Below are 26129 nucleotides of genomic sequence, written 5' to 3' on the forward strand. Positions count from 1 at the left end.
CAAGGTTGGAAAGATGCTTCTAAGAGAGATTGCTCCTAAAGCCGCGTCTTCCCTGTGAAACAGGGCACTTGGAGATGGCAGGACACCACATCTCCCTTTGTGGTCGCGTAGCTCCTGCAGTGTTTCAAAAGAGTTGGGTACGAAGCCCTGTACTAAGATCCTGGGGAGCTTCTGGGTCCTGAAGATAGGGAGGCAGATGCCATGTTGGAGTGAAGGGGGCAGTTTAGTGAAAGGATTGTGGCTGAGGCAGAAGGCAAAGTATCTGTTTTATATATATTTTAAATCCTTGTAGAGCAGCAGTGGCGAAGATGTCAGGATTAAGGAAAGGGAAGAGAAGGGCCTTGTTGTTCCTGCCTCTCAAAGAAAGTATGGCATTCAAATACTACGGGGATGAGCTGTATAGAAAATCCTTTAGAAAGAGAGATGTTTCTACCTCGGCATGCAGCTGAGGACCTCCACCCCCCAAAGTCATGCTCCGGTAGCACTGGAACCAAAGGGGAAACCCGTATTTGCTCTAATATTAAGGCTTCCAGCATGTGTCAGCAGCAGCTCCTTGTAAGGCATTGGGATTGAAGCTTTGAACCCCTGGAAGCAGATGGCTCCTTCCATCCGTCTGAGAGCAGCAGCGTCCCACGCTTGGCAAGTGCAGTACCTAACGACAAAGTGGCGTTTAACTGTACAGTGAAAAATTGCTAAATGCAGCTTTCTTGCCTTTAGCGTACTCAGTGGTGCGCAGGGCCATGTCTCCACGGACAGTGCGTGTGCATCTATTGTTCCACAGTCACATTCCCACACCACCACACCTTTTGCAGTATGCGCGGTATCACATGGCACTAATGCAGCAGGTACACACGTGCTGTGTGAAAGGCATGCTTTCCATCACATTGCCATCCAATCTTGAGTGCTCTGAAGGCCACTGCTCTAATTAAATAAATTCTGGCGTGTAACTGGGAGGATGGTTTGGCTTCCTTTCATTTAGGCTGAGGCAGGAGGGAAGCATGCTCATTTATGTTTCATGCTTCATCGCTTCAGCAGCATTGCGGAGAAATGCCACCTTTTCCCCCTACATCTTTTCCTCTGCGACGTGAGAAAATTGAATCATCTAGATTTCAGCCACTCCATGACAAAACTGTCCCTTTTCTGATATTCGTATACATGAAAAAAAAATTTTTGGTGGTTATCAAAATGTAAAATTGAAATCAACATATTGCCAGAGCTCATTTCATCCTCGTTGGGAACCATCTGTGTTTTATGCATTCTCTGCGTCTACGCTTGTTTGCGCCATTTGACAGATTTGCGGGGGGAAATGGGAAAGGGGTCAAACATACAGATGTGTTTATTCAGTGCTGATTATCTCTATATAAATCTCTTGTTTATAAGCAGCTATATCAAGGTTGCTCCATAAAAGTTTTCATATTCAAACTTAATGACTTGCTTTAAAACTTCAGACTGGCTTTTATTTTGGGCGGTTTGTATCACACATCCACCATTTATTGAGTTGCTTTCTTTCACCGGCACCAGTCAGGTGGGAGTTTGATGGGCATTGGGAATACACCTTGTCATGCTGCAGGTGACCTTTTTAATAGCGGTCTTTGGAAATATTCTCTTTAATTGGTATAATTTTGAAAAATGCAAGACTTCTTTTACAATGGTGCTTCTGTAGTGTAATGAAGGGAAAGCCATGTTGCTCACTGGCATTGAGCAGAGAAACATGGTGCATAAATTGAGCTGAAATGACTTCAGTTACACTTTTTTCCAAATTAAAACAAAACAAAAAGCTAATGCATTCCAACTAGCAATTACCCATTTTCTCTTCACATCCGCCTTCCCCAACACAGTCGATGTAAGATGATGATTTCCTGTGCTATTCTATCTCTGTATGTGCTGTTTTTGCTTTGTAGTAACTCAGGTTGGTGTGTCCCAGGGACATAATATGTGTCCAGACCCTGGGATTCCAGAGAGAGGCAAAAGGATAGGCAACGATTTTAGGTAAGAACCTTGTATGTGTTTCTTTTGCATGCAACAAAGCTACTGTTCATAACCATCATGTGGGCTCTGTGTGTTCCATACTCTTTCTTTAGCGACCCACTGTACACCTATAAATGGTTTGTGTCTGAAAATCTTGCAATGATAAGTGACACAGAAAAATTGTGTGTGTGTATATGTGATAATATGACAAGCAGAGATTATAATGAATCCCCCTCCTCAGGAATGTTTTCCCTTGTCAAAGTCAGCCTTGTAACCAAGATTTTGCAATCAGGATTCTTTGTAATTCATTTTTTTCCTTTTGGTTAAGTGCAGAAATAAATGTTTTAAACAAACAAACAAAAGGCCCTGTTTTACATTAGCATGAATCACCACAGGGTTCTGTCCGTAGAGGCTTCTGAGATGGCTTCCCAGAACACTGTGTAACCCTTTTTCAATAAGCATATGTGCTGTTGGATAATTGTTCTCATCTAACGTTTAAAACAATGCCTTTGTCCTACTTTAGTAGCTGGCCTTCATGTGAAGTGTGCAGGAGTAAATCAGCCAGCTGTTAGCAATGACAGATTAGCAATAGTTAATCTTATTTCTCTGTCGATTGCTGTTCTGTTCACTAAAAATGACTAACCTGAAACCATCAAATTCCCCCTGAAATCCACAAAATGGATTTCTGAGCGAGGGAAGAAGAGGGGCTCCAAACAGAGTCCTTAAATACTATGGGCCAGATTCTCAGCTAGTGTAAATCAGCATCACTCCATTTTCGTGAATCGGGCTGCACTGGTTTACACCAGCTGAGTCTCTGGCGCTAAAGCCACGGAATTAACAAGTGTTTCCAGTACTAGGTGATTTTTTTTCTTGTTTATTTTGTCATTTGTAAAAATGCTGAGCATGTATGTCTCCTGAAGTCCTGTTGAAAGCTCTGATCTCCTATTCGACTACAATTGCTTTAGGAAATGAGCTCCCAACACAAGCAAATGCATGAGAAAGGAGACTGACCTTTGCTCATCCCATCCTATGCCCTGGAAGCCAGAGAACTATTGTTATTCACATTATGGCGAATCACTGAGGCGTCAAAGAAGGCAAAGGACAAAACTCTTGTCTTGGTAGTCTCTCCAATGCTAATTAGCTCCCTTTGGTTCTGTCTACTAGGTTAGGATCCAGCATCCAGTTCACCTGTAATGAAGGCTATGATTTACAGGGGTCCAAAAGCATCACCTGTAAGAAACTGAGTGACATGATCGCTGCCTGGAGTGACCAGAGGCCGGCGTGCAGAGGTGAGGGAGCATTAGGAGTCAACCTAGCTATGGTGATTGAAGAAAAATCCAGCTTCTTAATCCTCCATTCTGTCCTTACGTTTGTGTTTGATAAAGCCTTGGTCTTTCGACTTTCTCCTTTCCTCACATCGGAATTCTTTATCCACCCTCACGAGTGCTGTTGGTAATGGCCTTTAAAGGGATGCTCTCATGTCGCTAAGACCCAAAGGAGCTGTGCCCTTTGTTGTGTATCTTTTGGCAAAGCCGATGCAACTCTTATCTAGGGGGTCTTGAGGTCTCTTCGCTCTTTCCTTGTTTGGCTCACGGCTTGTTCACTCTGCAAAGAGAAACTGTTGCCCAGCAAAGAGGGCCCAGGAGTGGATGCAAGGACTCCTGGTTCCACTGTCTAGCTCCAGGGAAAGTTGGCAGCTCCCAGGGACAGCGAAAGCTCCCTAAAACTGGGGGGCCTTGGGCACCCAAACCATGGCCCCACCCCTTTCACGTCCCCTTCCCCCAAGGCCCTGGCCCCGTGCGCCTCTTCCACCCGGGAGCTTGCCCCCCACTCACTCCTCTTCGCTCCCTCCCCCCTCTGTCTCCCACTTTTAAAAGTGAAGGGGCCATGGCCCCCTGCCCCTCCCTGTCCCCCTATTCCAGCACCCTGGACAGCTGCCCACCTGCCAAGTGGGGGTCATAGTGCCTACCTAGTTCATGCAGTGGCTGTTAGGCTTAATTATTTCAAGCATGTCAAGTGCAGTGAAATCTTTGGTTGCAAGGCATTAGGGGAGAGCAAAGTATTGTTGTTAAGGGGAGAAGCCAATGCCATCAGCTCAGCCCAAAGGTGGATAACCCAGTTTGGTCCCAGAAGTTGGTCCCACTTTGCCAGGGGGTCACTATAAACAGCAAGTAAAAAAGAAATCGAAACGATGGAAGCTATGCACAGCCCCCTGATGGGTGTCGCTTTCAGGATAGCATCCCTGATACCTGGGCAGCCTAGCGCTGCTGAGGCTGGCCATGAACTGAGCAGTTTGTGCTGCCTCCATGGTACCGGGGTCACTCTAATTGCTTCCCTCCGGTGCCTGTGGTTTTCTCTATGGGAGCTTGTATCCTTAGAATGGTTTCCCTCTAAGTTATCAGGTTCAGTGTTGATGATGATGAAGACATCTTGTTAGGTCTCTAGCAGAAAAGAACTATCGGCGCAGAAGCGTGCACCGCGGGAGAAGGTCCCTGATCTTGCTCCCTCCCGCAGGCTATTTCCACAAGGTCTCATCAAAGACCCAGAATTCCCCCTGCCTCCCCTTTCATGGGAGCCTGTTGCAGAGAGATGACTAGGAAATGGCATTGTCTAAATATGTCCCCTCCTCATCGCTGGAAGAAATACAAGCTCAGGGCTTGATTTGCCGTTGCATTGAGCCTGGTGCCGCCGTTTACACTAGTGCAAAGTGGGGACATACCACCAGCCAATCAGAACAGTTGTGTTTTGCACTCCCTTTGCATGGGTGCGAACGGCAGCAGGAGATGCTGGGCAGTGGCGAATCAGGCCCCCAAAGTCTGTAGCTAATACAGTTTAGGGTAGGATTAGCCCACTATATGGGGAAAGTCTGGTGCAAGGGGGGAGGAGAGGGGTTAATGACAGCCCCTCATAGCCCAGTCATGAAGAGTCTGCTCAGAAGTGCTGAGCAAGCCCCACTGAAGATGGTAGGAGCTGAGCTTGCTCAGTGCCTAATAGGATTATGCCTTTGAGGTCAGCATTGTAAGCAGCTTTTGCCTTATGCTCTCACTTTTGCACTTTGCGGTGCAGTGATGACTATACACCCTGGCCCATTTCCCTGCTAGATGCTTAGTCGTGACTGAATTAAGTTATCTTTTCGCCCTCCACGTCCTTTTTATTATATATATATAGTAGTTGGGAGCAGGTGACAACCATGCAAAAATCACATGCCTGTCTCTGGTGTGACAGCGATAGATCAGTACTGCACTCAGAGCTGGAACATGGAAAGGATTTTCTGTGAAAAATATCTTTAAAAAAACGGAAAACTTTTTTCATTTTTTTTTCAATGAAAAACTGAAAACCAGAAAAGAATTCTGCTTGTTTTTTTAGTTTGAAAATTGAGACATTTTTGTTGCGATACCAGAACATTTTCAAAGAAGCAAAACTTGTTCAGTTTGAAGAATAGCTCTGTTTTGTCAACAGTTTTCAACCAACTGTAATTTCAACAAACCTGCTAGTTTGCATGCTGCCATTTACTGGTGAGAATGGGAATGGCTCAACTGTGTTTCATAGGCCCTCTACTGCTGTGTGTACTGAGATACCACAGTGTTGGGAGTGTTATAAACATTTAGAGGACGTAAAGGCGAGTCTCCTTTAGCTCAAGAAGGTGGGTCTTGGACTTCTGGAGCAGGAGGATCCAAGTTCTATCCCCACTGTTCTGAATATGTTCTCAGTCTGCAGCATGTTGACAGCTGTGAAGTTGTAGGTGGGCACAAATTCGTTGCAATACCATTAACATGGCTGCAGATATTACATTTGTTAATTAGTACAATTTCTTAGAGAACGATTCCAAGTAAAGTCAACCCACTAGTTTAAATCTTAAATGATCACTATGCCTGGAAGGACATGAGAATGGCTTGTTGGTTTGCTGTCTTTAGTAGCTTCAGAACAGTTAATAAATGATGACTTGTGCTTATGTTATAGACTTGACTTTCATCCCAACGAGAGTGTCCGGTATTTTGTCCAAACCACCAGCTACTGTACCTGAGGCTCTTTCCTCCCATAACTGATAGCTCTCTGCACGCTGCCCTTTACACTTGCCGTTTCAAAAGTAATGGACGGCGCTGTAGTATCTTTGAAGGCTGTTTAATGCTCGTAGGCTACAGAATTGCCCCCCTTTCGCGCGAAGTAATGTCAGCTGACTCACTGAATGTGGTCGGATGAGTTCATCCAATGCTATTGCAGTGGGTAATGTATGCTTCCTGTACATTTGGGACAGAACCCATGGAGCTCACTGCTAAAGCATAACGTTAGAGTCAAGAGTTTAGCAGCATTTTAAAAAGAATTAAGTATTTATATGAACAATAAAACATCCATAGTTACATTAGATAAAATACTGATAAGGGATATATAAACCTTCGTGTTTCAGGACATAAGGTAGCCACTCTCTGGTACAAGACGCTATTGGAAACGAAATATTGAGCTAGACAGACCATTGTTCAGATCCAGTTTGGCAATTTTGATGTGACTTGAGCCTTTGTCTCTAAAGGCATGTCTACACTGGAGTTAGAGGCATAAATTCCAGCTTGAGGACACGTACCCCCCCAGCTACGATTAAGCTAGCACACTAAAAACAGCAGGATAGTTGCTCTGGAATGGCGTGGTTAGCCCATTTCATCACTCATGCAGCCGCAGCTACGCTACCCTTTTTAGCATGCTCGCTTAGTGAGAGCTAGGGCAGGTACGTCTACACCTCCCACTCCAATGTAGACATACCCTAACAGGTGAGACTGGAAAATGGCCACACGTGGGGGAAGTTAGGATTTGGATCAGAGTCTTAACTTCATGATTCGGTCTTATTTTCAACAATAGAACAATGCCCCTGGGAAAAATGGACCCCAGTAATAAAGACTGTCCTGAAATTAGCGATGCCGTACATGCTGATGAACCAGCTCGTTGTCCTTCTGTGATCAGCCCCACAGCGTATTCATTCCAAACAGAGGCAAAGGAACCTGAGGCTGTTTGTATTTTTAAGGAGTAGTCTTCGTTGTTGATTCTTTTCCTGCATGGAAGCGAATGCCTCTAATATGTGTTATTGTTGGAGGATATTTGGTTGAACGGCAAGTCTCTGGTGGGCAGTATTTTCCCAGCAATGCTCATAGGTACTCTGTTGTCTAACCATCAGCAAAATATTGACCACTGTGCTGTGCCTGGGGATGCTTAAGCAAGACGCATAACCTCTGCTCAGTTATCATTCCCTTTGTGTACGTCAGCTCTTTTATAAGTATCCACTTTCTAGATTCAAACCGCCAGGGGACACCTTCAGCAGAGGTACGTGGATGTGGTCCGTGCTGAGAGGCCTCTCTGGGCTGTGATGAAAAGAGCTGTTCCCATTGCTTAGTTCCACATGCAGGGGCGCTAGGTCATTGGGGCTGGCCTCCAGGGACAGCTCCTCTGAGCTGCCCGAAGCGGGGCTAGCTCTTGGCCTTCGTAACCGTCTGTTCTGTGGCGCTTTGGGACACGGGATGCGTGTTCAAAAGCTGCTGAAAGACCCTGCACCGGGGACTGGGCTCTGATCGAAAAGTACGAGTAGGCTGGTCAGATCAAAAGTGCAGAGTCCAAACCTGCAGGTAGCTTAGGGTCACAAAATAGTCCAGTGGGGCCATTACGATTCTAGCTCAGCCATTGTTAACAACTCTGTCTGCATGTGTATATTTTGTGGACACCCACACCCACAGGAGAGCTAGAGAGAGAGAGAGTGTGTGTGTGCACTAAGGATTCTTGGTCACTGGAGGTGAATTTCACAGTGTTCGCAACCTCAAGCATTCAAAAATAAGACAGGCCCCCAGATTTTTTTTTTTTTAATTTGGTTCTTTTTATGTGCTTTCTGAGACTTTAGGGTGCACTCGGGTCATGTTTTCATTCTTTTCTCTGCAACCATAACAGCTAGACACGTTTTTTTTTTTTTTTCCCAATGAAAGCTGAGATTTTCATGCAATCTCTTCATCCTAGCAGCTGGGGCTTTTATTTCAGGAAACTCGTGATAAATTCTTGAAGTTGCCTTCACTGAATTTTCACCCCTCTGAAGAGGGACCAGCACAAAGCCTGTGCGTCACTTAAGTCCCATCTGAATCCTACCTGAAGGATTCAGTGGGATGATAAGTGGTTCATAAACTTTGTGCTGAGCTCCTGCTGCAATGGACAGAGGAGAGGTTTTTCACCACAATGCTGACTTTTCACCTTTATGTCACTCTCCCTCAATTCCCATCCAGTCCTCCCACAATAACTGGGCTTCACCCAGGCCCTGCTTAATATGCTTGTTCACATTGCAAGCCCTTCTATATTACAGCTTCAACGGAGATATGAACTTCTGGGAAAGGTGTGCAAATCTGGGACAATGCAGATCCTAAAGCTCAGAACAAGTGCATGAGAGCTGGTGTCAAGGCATTCTTAGCTGCACTTTCAGTGGAGACTCAATGAACCCAGAGCCTGATCCATCTCTTATGGAACAGTGCAAATGCTTTGTTTGGTAAATCTTTTCCAGCCACAGCCTGAATGACATTCACAGCATCAACCACTCCCCACTTCCCGACCCTTATCGAAATACAGAAAACCCGATCTTCCTATTAGCAGAGCTGTCTGTAACCTGAAAAGGAAGAGGAGCCAGAGACGCTATGAAGTAAAAGCGCAGAACTCTTAATGCATGATAGCAGGGTCCTCCTAGCTGCTTAGTGCCCTGCAAGTAGAGTGCAATAGAGTTATACCCTGGCTTGCTGTTGTGTGCTAAAAGGCTGTGTGGACAAGCCCGTAGTTGTAGCATACGCAGGGGCTTTAGAACAAAACAGTCATACTGGCTCAGACCAATGGTCCATCAAGCCCAGTATCCTGTCTCCGATAGTGGCTAGTACCAGAGCTTCAGAGAGAGTGTACAGAACAGGAAAGTTGGAGTGATCTGCCCTTCTTTTCCCCTCCCAGCATCTGATAATCAAAAGCGTGTTAAACAAAAGCCAGTGATCCTGCTCATTATGACTTATGGCTTTCACTAGGCAATGAGCAAGAAGCCAGCAACTGGCAAAATTTGGCTGTCCCTGTGACCCAGCACCGGGGAATGTGTGAATGGAGTTTTACTTAAGAGGACAACACATACGGATGCCCATCTAGGTCTTGGCTGTTTTGGTTACGTTTTCTTTTTAACCAGCATGTATAATTGTGATGTTTGTAATGCTAATAATGAACAACTTGTAATACTTTTAATTAAATCCCTCTGAAGCCCTTAAAGTCATGAACTGTTATTTCTTCAGTTCTGCTTTTTTCCCACCTTTAATTTCCTCTGCAGATTTTTGCAAGACTTTAGAATACCACCTGATTCTTTGAAACAAGTATAGAATAAACTGAATCGGTGTAAGAGGATATTTGGCATAAATATTCAACACTATAAAGCAAATTTACAGCGTCCTCTCATCTGAGATAAGAAAGGATTTGCCTGTGTTATTATGACTCTGTGAATCATCTTGATTTTTTTTTGTTCCTACCTCCAGTTTTTTTTATATGGTTTTGTTTTGGTTTGTTGCTTTTTATTCCGGTTCCAAACCATTTTTAGCATTGTTGCTGTTTTTATATTTTTAGTTTTTAAATGACAAACTCCTTTGAAATGCAAAGGTCATTCTGAGCCAACCCTGTCTCACTGCAGTGTAACGGGAGGCCACTTTGTATCTAACTCCTGATGGTCCAGCTGTACGATGGGGATAACACCACTTCCTTGTTTCAGAGGGGTGTTGTGAGGATAAATCAATTAAAGATTGTGAGGTGCTTAGATACGATGGTGGTGGGGCCAGATCAATTTGTAGATGGATCTTCTCAGCTCCTCTACAAATGACTCTTCAGTTCTGCTCCATTTCATCCATGCTGCCTATGAAGTCCAAAGGCCTGTGTGAAACTTCCTATGCTTTGCCCGTGTGTATGAGCAAACAGAACCTACCCTTGGCTAGGGAAACCCTTGGAGTTACTCAGGGCCTGATCCGACTCCCATTGACTTTGGTGGGCCCAGAGAGCTCCCACTTTGGACCTGACCGCCATATCCTTGCATAACTATTTACTGGCTTCTCCACTATCTAAATGGTGCCCCCTACTGGTGACGCCTTCCTGCCGACAGCAACCAGCATGATCCCTTCCAACTTCATGGGCCATAGCCATTGAGCCTGTTGATTGGGTCCAGTCTACCAGTGCTTACACCCAAAGGTGTTTCCCTCCTCGTTGCCACTTATCAGTCACAAGGGAGCGGCCTCCGGGCAGGCTGGTACGAAGGGTGCCCGTCGATCTCACGTTAACAAGATACAGCATTCATATCAGGAGACTGACCACTATGGGGCTCATTTGGAATAAGAGAGGAGCCTTGTTGTGAACCTGTTCCATTAACAGGAGGCCCGTTTGTCCCCATCAGTGGCAGGATGCAGCATTGCAGTGTCAAATCACTGACCGGGGAGCCACAGGGAAGAAATGGGGGGGTGAGACTTGGATCAGGAAGCAGAATGCCCCCAAATATATGTCAGCGTGAAATGATACAGCTCAGGTGAAGTAGGAGGGACCTCCTTTATTTTACACTGCTTCATGGTTATTTCACTTCCTGCACCCCCCAGTTTTCTGGCCTTCGGGTTGTAAGCTACGCCCTTTAACACCACCATTTACAGGAAATTTGGCCCAGAGTTGGTTGCTCTGGGCTTAGACTCTGGGTAACTGTACTGAAAGGGCAACAGTTTAGCTCAGGAATGGGGTGGTGTTTGTTTGTGTTTTTCATATGGCGTAGCCCTTAATCAGCAGCTCTGTGTAGCTGTATTTGTTCTGTCTAGCGATGGACCCAAAGCAGAACCTTGTATATGAACGCAGGCACGTGCATGCACACCAACCCGCTCACACAGAACACGTACACACGCAGCCCCTTCGGACATCAGGGAGGTACAATTCCCGGATCTGATGTGTGTGGGCCAGGCCCACTTGACATTCAGCTCAACAGCAAACGCCGCTACAGAGCCATGACTCTGCACTTCACGGTTGCTAGTGGAGAGGGAGTTGGGGGCTGGTTCTGACAAAAGGACTCCATGGGTCTTTTCCTTTTTTTTACCCTTATGCACTTTCCCACCTCTGCTTCACTTATGCTGTTGTTAAGATGCTAAGCAGAGCTGCCAGCCCGTGGAGAAATTGGACTTAACTCAGCCTCTCCTCATTAACCGTTTGCTGTGTTGGTCTTTGCTCAGGCTGTCAAAAGGAGCATGGAGAAAGGAAAACAGGGCCTGCCTGGCCCATTGGAAAGAAGCAGCGCTTCCTAGTTGGATTCTGCAGCGAGGGTTGCAGTACCCTTCGTGAACCAGGGCTTACAGAAGCCCCTGTGCGGTGGCCTTAGGTGTAGCACCGGCTCTGTTAAATCAGTCTGAGCCACAGGGCCTGTCTCTGTTCAGCAGCCTTAATCAAGAATCCCCTTTCTGTTCATCACAGTGGTGTCCTGCGTCTTCTGTACTACCAGGGGGCGCAACGGCCCCTACCTGCTGAAGACAATGTGAAGCGGTTTGTTTCCCTCCTGATTTTATGCAAGCACTCTCTCCCCTCCCTAAATAAGGAGCCAAATGTACATCCCAAGGCTGATGAACCTCCCCCAGACACTGTCTTATTTTCTTCTTCACAGCTAGGATGTGCGATACATATCTCCGGGGCCCCAGCGGAGTGATAACCTCTCCCAACTACCCCGTACAGTATGATAACAATGCTTACTGCGTGTGGGTGATCACCGCCCTCAATCCAGCCAAGGTAGGTCTCTGAGAGATGTCTCCATCTTAGTATCTTTAGTCCCTTTTTTTTTTTTTTTTGAGTCACCGTTCATCTTTCTTTCTCTCTCTTTCAAAGCTGCTCAGGTTTTTGGTGCTGTTGTTTCCACCTACCGCGTGTGTCTCAACTACTTAGGGAGGCGGTGACACGTCGCCTACCTCCCGTTTAAAATATCTTTCTTTAAGGGATGTAATTAAAAGTCAATGTAATTATTTTTAATCAAAGCCTTTTCGATATCTCGATGTGAATGGTGCTGAAATGCCAAACAGCTTAGCAAAGCATTTCATTAAAACTGGCTTTCAGTTAGGGCATGGAACGTCCGTGCCGCGAATGCTGATGTTCCCTGATCTTAACTGATACCTGGCCCCCAGCCAACTGGGATTTACTGTCTAAAGGGTAGAAGGCGAGCCAGAGGAGGAGGAGGAACTGGCTCTCTCCACCGCTAATACTGGCCAGTCCTTCCTGTGCTTTGGGGTTTGAAGCAGGGAAAGAAAATACTGAGTTTTCTCTGCCATTCCCCACTTGCCATGTGCTGGGGGAGAGTTTTAGATGGCTGCCTTTGCACCCCAACCCAGTGATGCTTGATAACACAGAGAGTTCCAGGCTATAATGCTTTAGCCTTGCTTTGGGTCCACAAGGTACTGGAGAACTGTGGAGAGTTCCCCAAACTTCGAGAGGCTCTGTTAAACAGGCTAGAATGTACTGCTAAAGTCCTGAATTCCCAAAGAAGAACATTCAGGTGTCTCTCTCATTTTGTTTCTTTCTCAGTCTTTTCCTTTTTCTTTCTTTCCCTCCTAAATTCTCCAAAACCTTCCCTGGCTGATTTTCCTCTGCATTTTCCCCTTAGCCCTCATCATGCCCACTTGTGACAGCTTTTGCTGGTTGATCTGTTTGGTCACTTGACAGATATGAACAAGTTGCAAGAGGGCTTTTGAAATAATCTTAAAAGTAAGAATAATCCACCCCCGTTCAGAGCTGTTTGGGGCAAAGTGTGGCGTACATTATGTTTTCGTTGTTTTTGTTTAATTTGTTCCATAGTAAATGTCTTGTGAATTAACTTTTTTATCAACTGAATATTTAAAAACAGATTTCAGGCCAACAAAAATGCGGTGTCATTAATTCCTAAACCTTTTGGCTCTAAACAAAAGGGAAGTAGAACTAGCCGGGTCTAACCATGTGATTGCAACTGTTATTTCCAATAAACTAGCAGGATTTTTAGAAGCCAATTGGAGCCCCAGGGGTTCAGCATCTCTGAAAATCAGGCCTAAGCATGGGTTAAACGTCTCCCTGAACCCAAATCTCTCTCTTCTCCCATCCCTCTGAACTGTGGCAGGGCCGGCCATGTCTGTGCAATGTTCCATGTGTCGGCTGTGGGATCTCAGTCTTGGAGCTGGTGACATGAGAATATAGAAGGGGTGATGTGAATGAGGAGAAAAGATCTAAAGTGAAGCCAGGTTTGACTTCTGAGCAGCGTAGCTGGCGATCAGCAGGTACAAAGGGCACAGTTGAAAAGCTACCAGTACCAGTGACCAACTAGTGCTGGTGTTTGTTTCTCCCGGGGTCTGAGGGTTGTGCTTTCTCAATGAACATAGTGTAAACCTGTGTGCAAGCCCTTCCATGCACCTGCCACACTGCTGCACCCTGTGCGACACATGCCAGGTGCAACACACAAGAAGTACCATCCGGGGTGTCTGAATCGGAAGGGAGGATGTTCCAGTGGAACATTAATGCTTTAAAAGACATTCCACTGCAGCTTGGAAGCTATTGCCGAGGTGCAGCAGAGGGATTAGATACAGCTTGTGTGAGTGACAAATAACATCATGCATTAGCTGTATAACGTGCACTCGGGGGTAGGTTTTTGGACACAAGGACTTTGGGGCCATAGTAGAAATTGCCGGAGAAGAGGAGAGAAGCGATGTATTTCCTGCATTTTTCTTAACTATTTTTCTGCATCTTTTTTGTTTAAAAAAAGAAAATGGACCCAAAATTTTGGTAAATAAAATTTTCAGAAAACAGTTCCCTTTGTTCTGGGGCTTGGATAGGAAGTTGCAGTCAGCCAGGCCCTGTCTACACTGGCTTTCAAATAGGCAAACCCTTTCAAGCTTGGGTGCATGACTTTTGGGCACCGAATTACATAGTTATGGCTGTGTCAGGTGCTTCAGTGACCCTAAACAAGAGAACTGCCTCGTGCCACTTCCCCATAGTGCTTGAATGGGCAGACTCCAGACATTCCCATTTGCTTTTTCACCAGGCACAGAAAATCTGGTAAATGAACTTCTCTGCTTCTCCTCCAGTGATCTGTTTCATGGGTTTCCCTCTACTATGCACAATGGCTAGGCGGAATGGCCGATCGCATGTTTCCCAGACTCTGTCTCCACCCTGCTGCAGCGTCCTCCATCCCCACTGTTCTTTCTCCAGTTGGTATCTTCCTTAGCTTTTAAACATACTTTAATAATAATAATAAATAATAATTTTTTTAAAAAAAACCTTGATGAGATAACAGATCCATAGGACCTGATCCTCAGCTGGTGTAGCTTCACTGACTTCAATACCTAATAACTTCCTGCAGAGAATACACGTTGTTCTCTATGGGCCACATCTTCAAGTGGTGTAACTCCCTTAATGTCTGCAGCTATATCAATTTACACCAGCCCAGGAAGAATAAACAGTCTTTTCCCTTAAGTAACTAGATAATTATCAGCCTATAAAGGGTTTCTGGGAAGACTTCAGACTGTTGAGTGCTTCATCCCAGAGACACGATTTCCAGGTAGGGAATAATCTCTCCATCTTTTTGCGGCACGTGGGGTTGGGTGAAATGCTCTGATGTGTTCGGAAAAGCCGTTGCTGTGCCTGCTTGTCACGTGCGAACAGTTGAGCTTCACGTTAATCTGAGATGCACTTCATGACCAAAGAATGATATCTTGCGCCCTGTTAAAATGGCAGAGAATGCTCTGCGAGGTCCCAGGGGCCAATCCAAGGAGAGGGCTGCCTTTTGACACTCCCCAGGAAGATGGCAAACAGCAAAAACAAATCAATTGCGTTTAACGTTTGCTGCTACTGAAGGAATCTGTTGAGGCTGCAGAAACCCCAAGCTGTGAAGAAGAGAGCTCATCGGCAGGGAGAAAACACATGTATACAGCTCCAAATCATTGCATTCAACAACAGGAAAGCGTGATCACTGAATAAAATACATGTGCTGATGACAAAGGCCCCAATCTAGCAAGTAGATTGACTGGCATGGCCAGTTCCTTGCGCCCACGCCGAGTCCCGTAGAAACTAGCTGTCTGGGTTAGTTCATTGGCTTACAGCACATGTCTGTTACACTGGGAGCACTTGAGTTCTAATCCCAGTTTTGGCACTGACATTGTTTGGGTTGTTGAGAAAGTCATGTAGACCCTGATTCAACAAGGTACTCAAGCACGTGAGTATTCACTGCGTTAGGCACATGCTTAAATACCTTACTGAACTGGGACTTTAACCTCCTGGGTTCATGTTTCCCATCTGCAAAATAGGGATAAGAACACCTATGTGCATTCCATCGCAAGGTGGGAGAGTTGAAGATCGATTAATTGCATCTCTGTAAAGCCCTTTAGAGATAAAAGCATTATGGGCCTGATCCAAAGCCCATCCAACTCAGTGGGAGATTTCCCGTTGACTTGTCTGGGTTTTGGATGAGCTCCTACATGAGCTCTTAATATTAGGGATGGGAAAACCCACTGGGCCAAACTCAGAACTCATTTGAAAATCATGGGTTCTGTATTTAGAAAAGAATTGTAGGGGCCACATCCTCAGCTGGTGTAAATCAAGTGGATCCACTGAGTGCAATAGAGCTATTCCAGTTTACAGTAGCTGAGGATCTGACCCTATATTTTTAAGGTTCAGGTGTCCTTTGGCTTGGGAAAAGGAGAGAGCTGGGCTGCTGCATTTTTTTAAGTTTTATTTTTCTTCTCAAGAAGCAAGGTATTAAATAGTTTTACAACCAAAATGGGGCAGTAGCATTTTGCAAGGTTGATGTTCTGTATGTGATATCGGCAGGTTTGGAAGGATGCGGGGTTTTTTTGGTCATTGTTGGAAAACGTCAATTTCACTGTGCATGCTAAACCAAAGGGGAAAAAAATCTCAATTTATGAACAGCCAAAGTAAGAAAAATGTTGCTTGAGAATTTGAGAGTGTGATTTAAGGATAGTTACTTTGTATATCTTGACATGCGATATCGATCATTTGTATTTCAACGGTTATAAAGCTTGAACTTTGTAAATCTCAGCATCTGCTGTCATTAAATAATTGTCTGACCCCCTCCTAATTTCTCAAACCTGTAAAAATTTAAATCAACAGAACTTTGAAAAAAAGGCTTTAAAGCCCCATCAATGTCATTGCTGTACACGGGGACATATCCTAGTGCTCCTCGCAGTGGCGAACTGGGGCCGGAGATCAGAACTGGAGTTAAAGCCAGGGTCAGTAGCCAGTGTTAGGGTGTAGAAGCAAGAACCAGAAATAGGACAGGAAAGCAGGAATCAGGGACAAAGCATGGCCCAGGGGTCAGGCAAGAAGGCAGGGTCCAATATAGCAGCGAGCCAGGGAGTCATCTAGTTACTCAGACAACTTTCTGAGCCTCCTTCTCACTTCAATAAAGAGTCTGAGCCAATCGGAGAGGCTGGACGTCGCCTCCAATTGGGAGCTTCATGGTGGTGCTGGTGAGCTAGGTCCACCAGGCCGCGCTCCCAGCTGGTTCCAGTGAGCGGCTGGGTGGTGGCTGCTGTTTGAGGACGACTTATGGACCCGGATTCTAGACCTGCCGTCCCTCACAATTATCTGTCAAAATGTTCTTCTGCAGAGCCTAGCTATAGGGTGCATTTGTTTAGCGAGCTCACTAAGAATGGACGTGAGGTTGCAGCAGCGTGAGTCTCAGAACTAGCTGCCAAATCCACCTGACAAGCCCCTGCCCTGGGTATGTACTCTCTTGTGCCGCCTATACTGAAGCCGGTGGTGCTAAGACGCTGGTTCCATTTTTAGCGAGCTAGCCAGATGAAAGCTAGTATGGGTATGCCCATACAAGCTGGGAAAATCACATCCCAAACAGTGTAAACCTACCTATCGTGAGTCCAAACCACTGAGTTACATAATCCGCCCTGGGGTGTGCTTAGACACCCTGAGCACAGTGCAGCGTTGGTTGAAAACTTTTGTATACAATGGGGCCCATGTACCACATGGGACCGCTCTCCGTAACCACTCTTTTGAGGACTTAAGTCTTTGTGCTTGCCCCTGGGCTGCAGGCATTGGTTTCTCAAGTGGTGAACTAGAAGCAAACTGAGAAGTGTCTGGGGAAAAACAAGATTTGAATTAAAATTGGCATTTCTGAGCCCACTGCTGGTGACGCCTCCCCCCCCTTCTTAAAATAAAACTGAGCTCATTTGTCAATGTTTCTTCTGAGAAGGACTCCTAGAGCTCAGTGCTACAAGACGTGGAGCAGGAATTGCTCACATGCTTAAAATAAAAGCACATGCTTATGTGGCTTGCTCAAATTAGGCCAAATTGCTCAGCAGCTTACAGGTTTGAGATGCTAAACTGGCTTCTGATTAACGGAGGCGTGGATACAGTTTCGGGTAAACCAGCCAAAATATTTGTACTCCAAAAGAGCTGGGTATCTAGTGATCTGACCCAGAAATGCCTGAGTTTCTGTGCTCAGCTCTGCCACCTGCTCACGCTTTGGCCTTGAGCAAGTCCCTTGACCTCAGTGTGGGTTTGTTTTTTTTCTCCAGCTGTAAAAACATCCCCCGCTGTGTCGTCGTATCTACTGGATAGCAATGTTGACTTGTTGACTTCAAACAGATATCGTGGGGCTTAATTAATATATGTAAAGCACTTGGAGATGAGCACATTGAAGGTGCTTTACTACATGGACAGGATTATTATTGTAATTTTGTTCTCCAGATGTGGCCTTCCTTCCTGTCAGAAATTGCAGTGGCTCAAGTCTTGAAATCATGAGGCATATTTGAGCCCATTTCTTTGACTTTGCCAATTGATTCCTGTCTTGTCAATGAGTTAAAAATGAGGTTTTGTGGCATTAGTGTTCCTGCATGTGCCAGGAGGTCTTGTGGTGTTTGTCCCATTAAATAATGTTCAGTCTTCAACCAAAAGCAAAACAATATAAACGGTGAGGGAAAGATATGTAAATAAATGTTACACTCGCTAGCCTGTTCTCGTGCAACAAGGTTATGGACTACAGTATATTAGAATGTAATTAGCTATTTAATGAGGGTCAGACTCTTTAAAATGCAGTTTACTTGCATGACTGGTGTAACTAATGATGTGTGCCATTTTACAGCCCTGTGTTCTTTGTATTAATCACATTATTTAATTGTTACATGGTTCAATAATATTCTGCGTCCGTTAATATTTCAGCATTGCTGCTAATATTAGTAGCTTTTTATTTAACATAAAAAAATGAAGATTGGGGATTTTAAGAACATTTACTGTAAGCCACAATCCGGAATTGGAGCTGATCGGTACTAAAATGTATATAAGTTCCTTAACCTCCATGAAATACCGTGAATCCCCTTGTTTTAGAATCCAGAAGCTTTTGAATGTTCTGCTCTACCCAAGATGTGATAGCCACAGTGTCTAATTTCGTTAGATTTGCTAGATTTACACATTTTAAAGAGATTAGTTATAGTTATAAGAGAGGAACAAAGAACATTTTGCCTGAATCGTGGTGTCACGGGGGCTCAGTCTGTCCCGTGGATGTTGCCCCCATTTGCCCAGGGCAGGGTTGATACACCCTGTCACACAGTCGCTGAGATTCCCTGCTAAGTCAAGTGATCACAGTCAGGAACTCCAGACCCTTGGGCAGGGCAGAGCAGAGCAAACAAGCTGTCTATAGCCCCTGGGCCTCCTGGCCAGGGCAAACAATAGTATTTAGGGGTTCTGACCCCCTGAGCAGGGCAAAGCAAACAATTAGTCTATATCAAGAGTCCCCGGCAGCCATGCCTAGTGGCAAGTGCAGGGGGATAGGGGAACCCAGGCCCACCCTACTCCACTGGGTTCTGACCCAGGGTCCCATGAAGCCAGTAAACTCCCTATTAAGGGTTCAAGCCTCGGCCCCTGACACGTTCCCTGGTTAACTTCCTACCATAAAATCCATCTCGGGCATCTCCTCTGCTGGCAGCGGCGTGGCATCCCTGTCAGTCTCTGCGGTCGGCTGGGCCTCCTCCACGTAGTCTAGGTCCATGACCTCAGTGGTCTGGAAAGTCAATGGTTCCTCTGCAGGAGCCTGCAGCATACATCCTTCCTCCTCCTCACCAGCCCCAACTGAGCTGGGCCATCTCCTTTTATCTGTCCCTTCCACCTGGAGCATGCACAGCAGAGCTGAGGGGGCATGGTCTCCTGGGTCCACAGTGATTGGTCAGCCCCTGTTGGCCCAGTATGGAATTGATACACCCCCTCGCACATATATATACCCATTGTTCTTAAAAGGGTATTATCCTTTGGATACCTGGTCAATTAAAATAAATATATAGATAGATAAAATTAGAAGTGGCTTAAGATGCTACTTCTTCCCTTGAGCCAATAGTTGTGATTTTGCAATCACATTTTTTTCTGTATTTTTAAAATGTTTTCCTCTCCTTGCTGCTGTGTGAAAGACCCGTATAACATGAAGAAAAACAGGAAATACAACGAAATGAGTGTTAACAAAGTTCTGTCAAATGTAAGGAAAAGGAAAAAAGAGAAACACATTTTTCTCTTGTCTACTGCAATTATAGTAATCTTAGGCCCCTAGTCCCACAAATACTGGCACACTCATGTAACTTTAAGCATAGGGGTAGTACCACTTAAATTAATTGCCATTGAAACCTTGTTCATTTTGAATTCAGTGGGCTTACTCATGTGCTTAAATTTATGCATGTGCTTAAGTCCTTGTATGATGGGAACCTTAAAGGCTGCTTTTAACTATAGTAGATGAAAAATGTTTAAACAGACATCTGTTTGTTTTCTTTTAATGTTAGTGGTGTCCCTTTGGAGACATGCTTCCAAATATAATTGATCCCTACATACTTCTTAAATAATTATTATTTCCCCACAATCCAATATGAATAGACAGATCCAATAGAATTTTATTTTAAATTTCAGTGGCAATCGGTTTTAAACATTCCTCCCTCATCTTTGGTAACAGGCTAGTGCATGACAGTGAAACTGACGGGAGTCAGAATGTGAAATTGGCCAACCTAGGGTCAGATACTCAATTGATGAAACTTGATGGAACTACATTTGCTTCAGTGCCTAATAACTTCCCATAGAGAATTGACTATGGGCAACGTTCCTCAACTGGTGTAAATTAGTGTAACTCCAATAGTGTCAATGGAGCTTTGTCAGTTTACACCAGCTGATGATCTCATACCTAACTCCCCTGTCCCAATCCGGATGAAATTATTTATTTACTGGCATGTGCTCGTGTGGTGTTGTGCCGACATTTGGGGTGACCAGGTTCCTGTCTTTATGATCTGAGATTATTTCTAATCTGAAATGCAACATTAAATAAATATCATAAATAGTTGAAAAACAGGTTAGATTTAATAAATAAATTCATATTTGATAATCCAAGGGGTTATGAGTATCACAGTGAGGTATTTTTCATATAGGCACATGCATAAGTGCGTCTCTAAATAAGGATGCATTTAAATATTTGCTTACGTACTTTCCCGAATTGGGAGCCTTTGGTTGGAGTTGTGGATGCTTAGCCCCTCTGCAAATCAGGCCATTATTAGCATCAGGTTACATAGCTTGCCCAGGGCAGAATTAAGGTCTAGTCAAAGTAGGCCGGTGCCTATGGCCCCAGTCCCCAGTTTCAGAATGAAGCATTCATTTTTTAAAAAAAATGAGTGGAACTTTCAAAAGCATCTAAGTGACTTCGGAGCACAATTCTCTTTAACTTTCAGCAGGAGTTGTGCTCCTAAATTGCACAGGTGCTTTGGAAAATCCCATCCAATGTTTATGTGAAAAAAGTCTGAAAACTTGAACTAACTGTAAACTAACGTAGTGATGTCTGAGTCTGCAGAGAGCCTGAAACCGTTGCTCTGAGATGGGGGAGCTGCCCCCAGTGTAACCAATGCAGTGATGTCTCAAGCAGAGGGAGAAACAGCAGCCACTAAAGCCAAGGAGGAAACCCCCTGAGTACACCCCCCCGCAACACCAAATTGACTACCCTAGGGCCCCAAGCTGCTTTAAACCTGCCTGCACTGCGTTTGATTGATAAATGCCACTTAACACATGCATTCAGATCCATCACCCAAATCCAAATCCCCAATTTGCAAAGAAAATCAAATGGTAATAGTGACCAGCCAGCAGAGCGAATATAACCCCTGTGCTGTAAGCTCAGTGAGCATCTCTGTATCAGTAAATGCATCTGGAAAATCGATAGACACAGCAGAGAAATGAAAGATGATTTCAGTAATAGCTGTGTGCGTCTGGGGAGAAATGCCACAATGCAATAAAAAGTGAGACCAGACACCATTTCCATTGTCCAGAAGATTTAATGCACCTATAAATTGCTCCTCAATAGACACACACACAGAAATAAACAAGAGGACCTGCAGGCTGCCTCAATGGTTGACTCGTATTAATATGCTGTATCTTTGCTAGGTTATCAAACTCACCTTCGAAGAATTTGACTTGGAAAGAGGATACGACACGCTGACAGTGGGTGATGGAGGGCAGGTTGGAGACCAGAAAACTGTGCTCTATGTGTAAGTAGTTTCTCTTAGCACTGTGCAAATCAGTACATGAATTTTGCATCAGGATATTTACCATAGGTGTTTGCATTCTGGAGGGTGCAGGGCCTATTTGCTAGAAGCCAGTGAATGTTTTATGTCATGGTCTGCAATAGAGAATGAACGGAGTGTTCTTGCTGGCGCCTTGTATTTCCTTCCTAGTCACGTTATCTTCAGGCCCATCCAGGGAAGCCTTCAGAATTGTTGTTCCCTCATCCGGCTGCTTCCTTCCTTCTGGAATGTCGCTGTGTCTGGACACTTGACAGACGATAAGAGAAAGAGAGAGACTAGCAATAGCTAGGAAGCTGAATGCGTGGGGTCAGAAATCTAGTGCAATGGTAAATACTGAAGAAGCAGGGTACACCTGTGAATACATAACTGCATAGCAGGCTTTGAGTACCCTTCTGCAACATGAAGATAAGTCGAGTTCTCAAACATCAAGCATGATGGGACAAACCTGAAAGAGAAAATGAGGCCTGGAAGCCCCCGTCTCCAACCTACCAATTTCTGATGGTCTGCTTCTGATCTTATTCCAGTAGGTCGCATCTCCCCTCCACAGCCTGAAGGATGGGGGACGAGGGGGAGCACCAACTGCTGAAGATGACATCAGTTCAAATCCAGCTCCAATATATGGAAGGAGCAGTAGCTGTAATCATAGGATACACTGAAGCAGAATGCAGTGTAGTTTTGTGTAGCTTTGTAGCAGGGCTTTGGAGTGGAGCCCAGAGCTGGAGCGTGGAGCAGTGGAGCTGCAGGTTTTTGCCTGGAGCTGGAGCAGAGCCGGAGCACAGCTCCAAAGTCCTGCTTTGTAGAGAGAAACAGCCTGCGATGATGGTAAGAGCAGGCGACTGGGAGCTTTAGTTTTAATCTAGCTAGCATGCTACAAATAGCAGTGAAGACACTGCAGCATGGACCCTGATGTGAGTTAGGAATGGCAGTGTGTACCCAAGGTTCTGGGCAGCCTTCTGCAGCCCGTGCAGAAGCCCGCTTCACCATGTGTTCCGTGATATTTTAGCAGTACTTGCTAAATTAAAGCTGGCCTGGGTACACCTACCCACCTGCAATTATACTTCACATTACAACGTAGATCTACCCTGAGGTGCCGGAACGGGGACTGACCTCTTCTGCAAGTCTGACCTTTAACCTTTTTGTTGCATCCCTTTCCTGTCTCTGACATGGAGAAGATAATAGCACCTGACCATTCGGGACTGGTAAACCTCATTGCGTGTGAGGTTTTGAAAACTTCTGTAACTCTGTTTTTTTGCTGGGGCCGGGAGGGGGCTGGGCGTGGAAGAGGTTACAAAATTAGTTCATGGGAAGGGTTATCATCTCCATATTATAAATGGGGAACTGAAGCTCGGAGTTTAAGTAACTTTCCCAAGATTGGAGAGTGTTTGTGAGAACTGATCCCAGTTCTCTGGAGTCCTAGTTCAGTGCCTTAACCACTAGGCTCTCCTTCTTCTTTATGTAGATATATAACAGCAGGGGTTCTCAAACTGGGGGTCAGGATGCCTCAGGGGGTCACGAGGTTATTACATGGGGGGCGTGAGCTGTCAGCCTCCACCCCCAAACCCCACTTTGCATCCAGCATTTATAATGGTGTTAAATATATTAAAAGGTGTGTTTAATATATAGGGGGGGTCGCACTCAGAGGCTTGCTATGTGAAAGGGGTCACCAGTACAGAAGTTTCAGAACTACTGTATTACAGCTAAATAAAATGTCTGCCATGCATTATGAGTAGAATAACTGCCCAAAAGCTAGGCCGGCATAAGTGGCTGCCCTCTTTACTGTATGCAGCCTATTTCTTATTATATTCTAATTTTTTCTCTCTTTTTTTCTTATTTTGTCACAGTCTGTCTGTCTGTCTGCCTCTCTGATTTCATTTTGCTTAATTTTTCACTCTTTTTCCTCTGGAATTTCTCTCTGCCTTCTCTCCTTCTTTTGCACTGTCTCTGCGCAGCGGAGTGTACACTCCAGTGACATTTGAGTCACCGTTTCTCGCCCGTGGTGTATATAACTCTGAAGTATGACTTGTGAAAGTACTTGTAATTAAAGTGTCGCAGAACATTTCACAGCTGATTGGTCTGACCATGGAAATCAGAGCAGAGGAAATAGTCTGTAATAAATAATTTAGTCAGTGGATAGTCCCTCATTTTGGCGTTGTGAGATGTCCATGAACAGCTGGAATCGGTGTGATCTAGTGGATAGAGTACTATGTGGGGACCCAGAAGACCTGGGTTCTGTTTCTGGCTCTGCCACTGGCCTTCTGGGTGACCTTGGGCAAGTCACTTCCCTGCTCCGTGCCTCAGTTTCCCCATTTGTAAAAGGGGGGTGATGACACTGACCCTACTTCATGAAGCACTTTGAGATGTGCTGATGAAAAGCATAATGTAAGAGCCAGGCAATGGTATTATTATCAAGATCATCCCAGATTTAATCTTAGTGCTTAATCCGGCCACGTTTTTTAATATTAGATACTCAGCACCTTGCTACTGCAAATATTTGGAATCTCTGTTGCCTAGCCGTGATTCGTTGCACAAGTCACATGGTATAGTTTCTGTTTCCTGCCTGAAGGAGTGTAACTCTTACCATCAAGTGAATGGTGCAAAGACGCCCAGGAAGTGAATTTTCAATCCCATCGTGCGAGCTGAAAAGTCACTCGTGAGAGCAGGTGCAAAAGGAGCACGAAGGCAGCAGACGTGAATGAATATCTGGGAGGTGACGTCCTGCAGCATTCACCCAGCTCTAGTGCAGTCAACGAAACCTGCATGGCATGCATACCCGCTGGCTACAGCTACTGGCTGTGAAAGCTAGAGTCCGGAGTCTGATTCTGAACCCACCACCAGCCTTGCTTCTGCCACTAGCCTTGACCAGTTCTTGTCCTGCATGTTAGGAGCTGAATCCTGCCTCCCCTGAAGCCAAGAGGAAAATTCCGAATGACTTTAATGGTACAGAATGGTAAACTTCTGGAGTGCCAAACTGAGCTGTGGGAGCTTGGTGGTTGTCATTCTCCTTTCTTGCACCCCAGTACGACGTCCCTGTCCTTCAGATGAGATGGTGACTCTTAGGCTGAGATTTTGGGGATTCAGCTACCCAGTGTCCATTAACGTTAATTGGAATTGGGCATCCAAATCCTTCCTTCAACTGTGAACATCTCAGCCTGACTGTCTTTGGGAAGGTGGAATTTGAAAGCGTGTGTGAAACTTTGAGGCAATGATCTTTTCCTCTTGGTCAATCTTCCGTCTCCCTTCCTGCGTCTGCCTCTTTCAAAAACCCCAAAGAGGAGCTGGTGCTGTCGGTGCACATCCACTGTGTTTGCTCACGTGCAGTGCTGGCTTACAATAATTTTGCCTCAAGAGCTCTGGGATCAATTTCATCAAAAACACTTTCAGGCACTGCTATGGCTGGATCCGTGGATGATGCAGGACATACAGCAACTCTATGTGTGCGTGTGTGTGTGTGTCTGTTTATGCAGTTGTTACAAAAAGTTACCTACTCATCCCCTTGTTTTTTCCTACCCTTCCCCCCCCCCCATTCTTGTTAAACCCTGGATTTGTGCTGGAAATGGCCCAACTTGATTGTCATACACATTGTAAGGAGAGTGATCACTTTAGATAAGCTATTACCAGCAGGAGAGAGGGATTGGGGGGAGGTATTTTTTCATGCTTTGTGTGTATAAAAAGATCTTCTACACTTTCCACAGTATGCATCCGATGAAGTGAGCTGTAGCTCACGAAAGCTTATGCTCAAATAAATTGGTTAGTCTCTAAGGTGCCACAAGTACTCCTTTTCTTTTTGCGAATACAGACTAACACGGCTGCTACTCTGAAACCTATGATTTTAAAATTCTTCACAAATAATACTTTAGCTGCAACAGTACTATTTAATATAAACCACCTCCTATAAGGCAGGCAACTTAAAAACTCAAATCCTGCCCCTAAACAAAGTGAATTCCTCACCTTTACAACCCACCCCCCCAACTCCCTTATCAAATGTTTGTGTGTGTGTGTGGAACAAAGATAAGGTGAATAGTCCCGGTGGCTAGATAAGAGGCCCGGGGTAGCTCATGAACATGGATCTGTTGTGGCATTTCTCTAACGGGTCGCTGTTTTCAGCTCTCCTGAGAATGGCTTTCCCGGGTGAGCCTTGCTTAAACAACGCTCCAGTGCTTCCATAGGGTGTGGCATCATGGTATCGTCAAGGGTTCGCCTAGCATCAGCAGACGCGTGAGAGTTTGCGCCCGTCTGCAGTTTGTTTGCGGTCCCTGTGAAAACTTTCCTCTCAGCAGAGAAGTGCTGCATGAAATGCCATTAAATTAAATTTCTAATATTTGACTACTTTTTTGCTTTATAAGTAATGGCGAGGGGGGAGAGGCAATGAAGGTGACTCAGTCACCCGCTTCCCTCACCTGCAGGTTTTGCGTCCTGTTTCAGTGACAAAGGAAGATGCCGTTATTCACATTACAATATTTCCTCACTGGCTCAACTGAGATCAGGGCTCCCTGAACTATGCACTGTGCAGACACTTAGTGAGAGCTTGACTCTTGCTCTGAAGAGCTTACAGTCTAACTGGAGAGCAGGTGGGAGAGGAAAGAGATTAGGGCC

General features: G+C 45.2%; 1 protein-coding gene across 2 annotated transcripts in view; it reads left to right on the forward strand.

Annotated features, from left to right (window-relative positions):
• Positions 1-26129, forward strand: part of CSMD2 (CUB and Sushi multiple domains 2) — a 563293-nt gene that overhangs the window by 304899 nt on the left and 232265 nt on the right. Inside the window, exons 9-12 of one of the 2 annotated variants that reach the window (XM_037881906.2) lie at positions 1902-1989; positions 3133-3257; positions 11621-11742; positions 21397-21500. The exons of the other annotated variant lie outside the window; for it this stretch is intronic. Of the exons in view, the coding sequence (XP_037737834.2) occupies positions 1902-1989; positions 3133-3257; positions 11621-11742; positions 21397-21500 (439 nt within the window). The remainder of the gene's footprint in view (positions 1-1901; positions 1990-3132; positions 3258-11620; positions 11743-21396; positions 21501-26129) is intronic. 2 annotated transcript variants of the gene reach the window in all.

Source organism: Chelonia mydas, chromosome 19 (genome assembly GCF_015237465.2).
Source record: "Chelonia mydas isolate rCheMyd1 chromosome 19, rCheMyd1.pri.v2, whole genome shotgun sequence".
Lineage (NCBI taxonomy): Eukaryota > Metazoa > Chordata > Testudines > Cheloniidae > Chelonia > Chelonia mydas.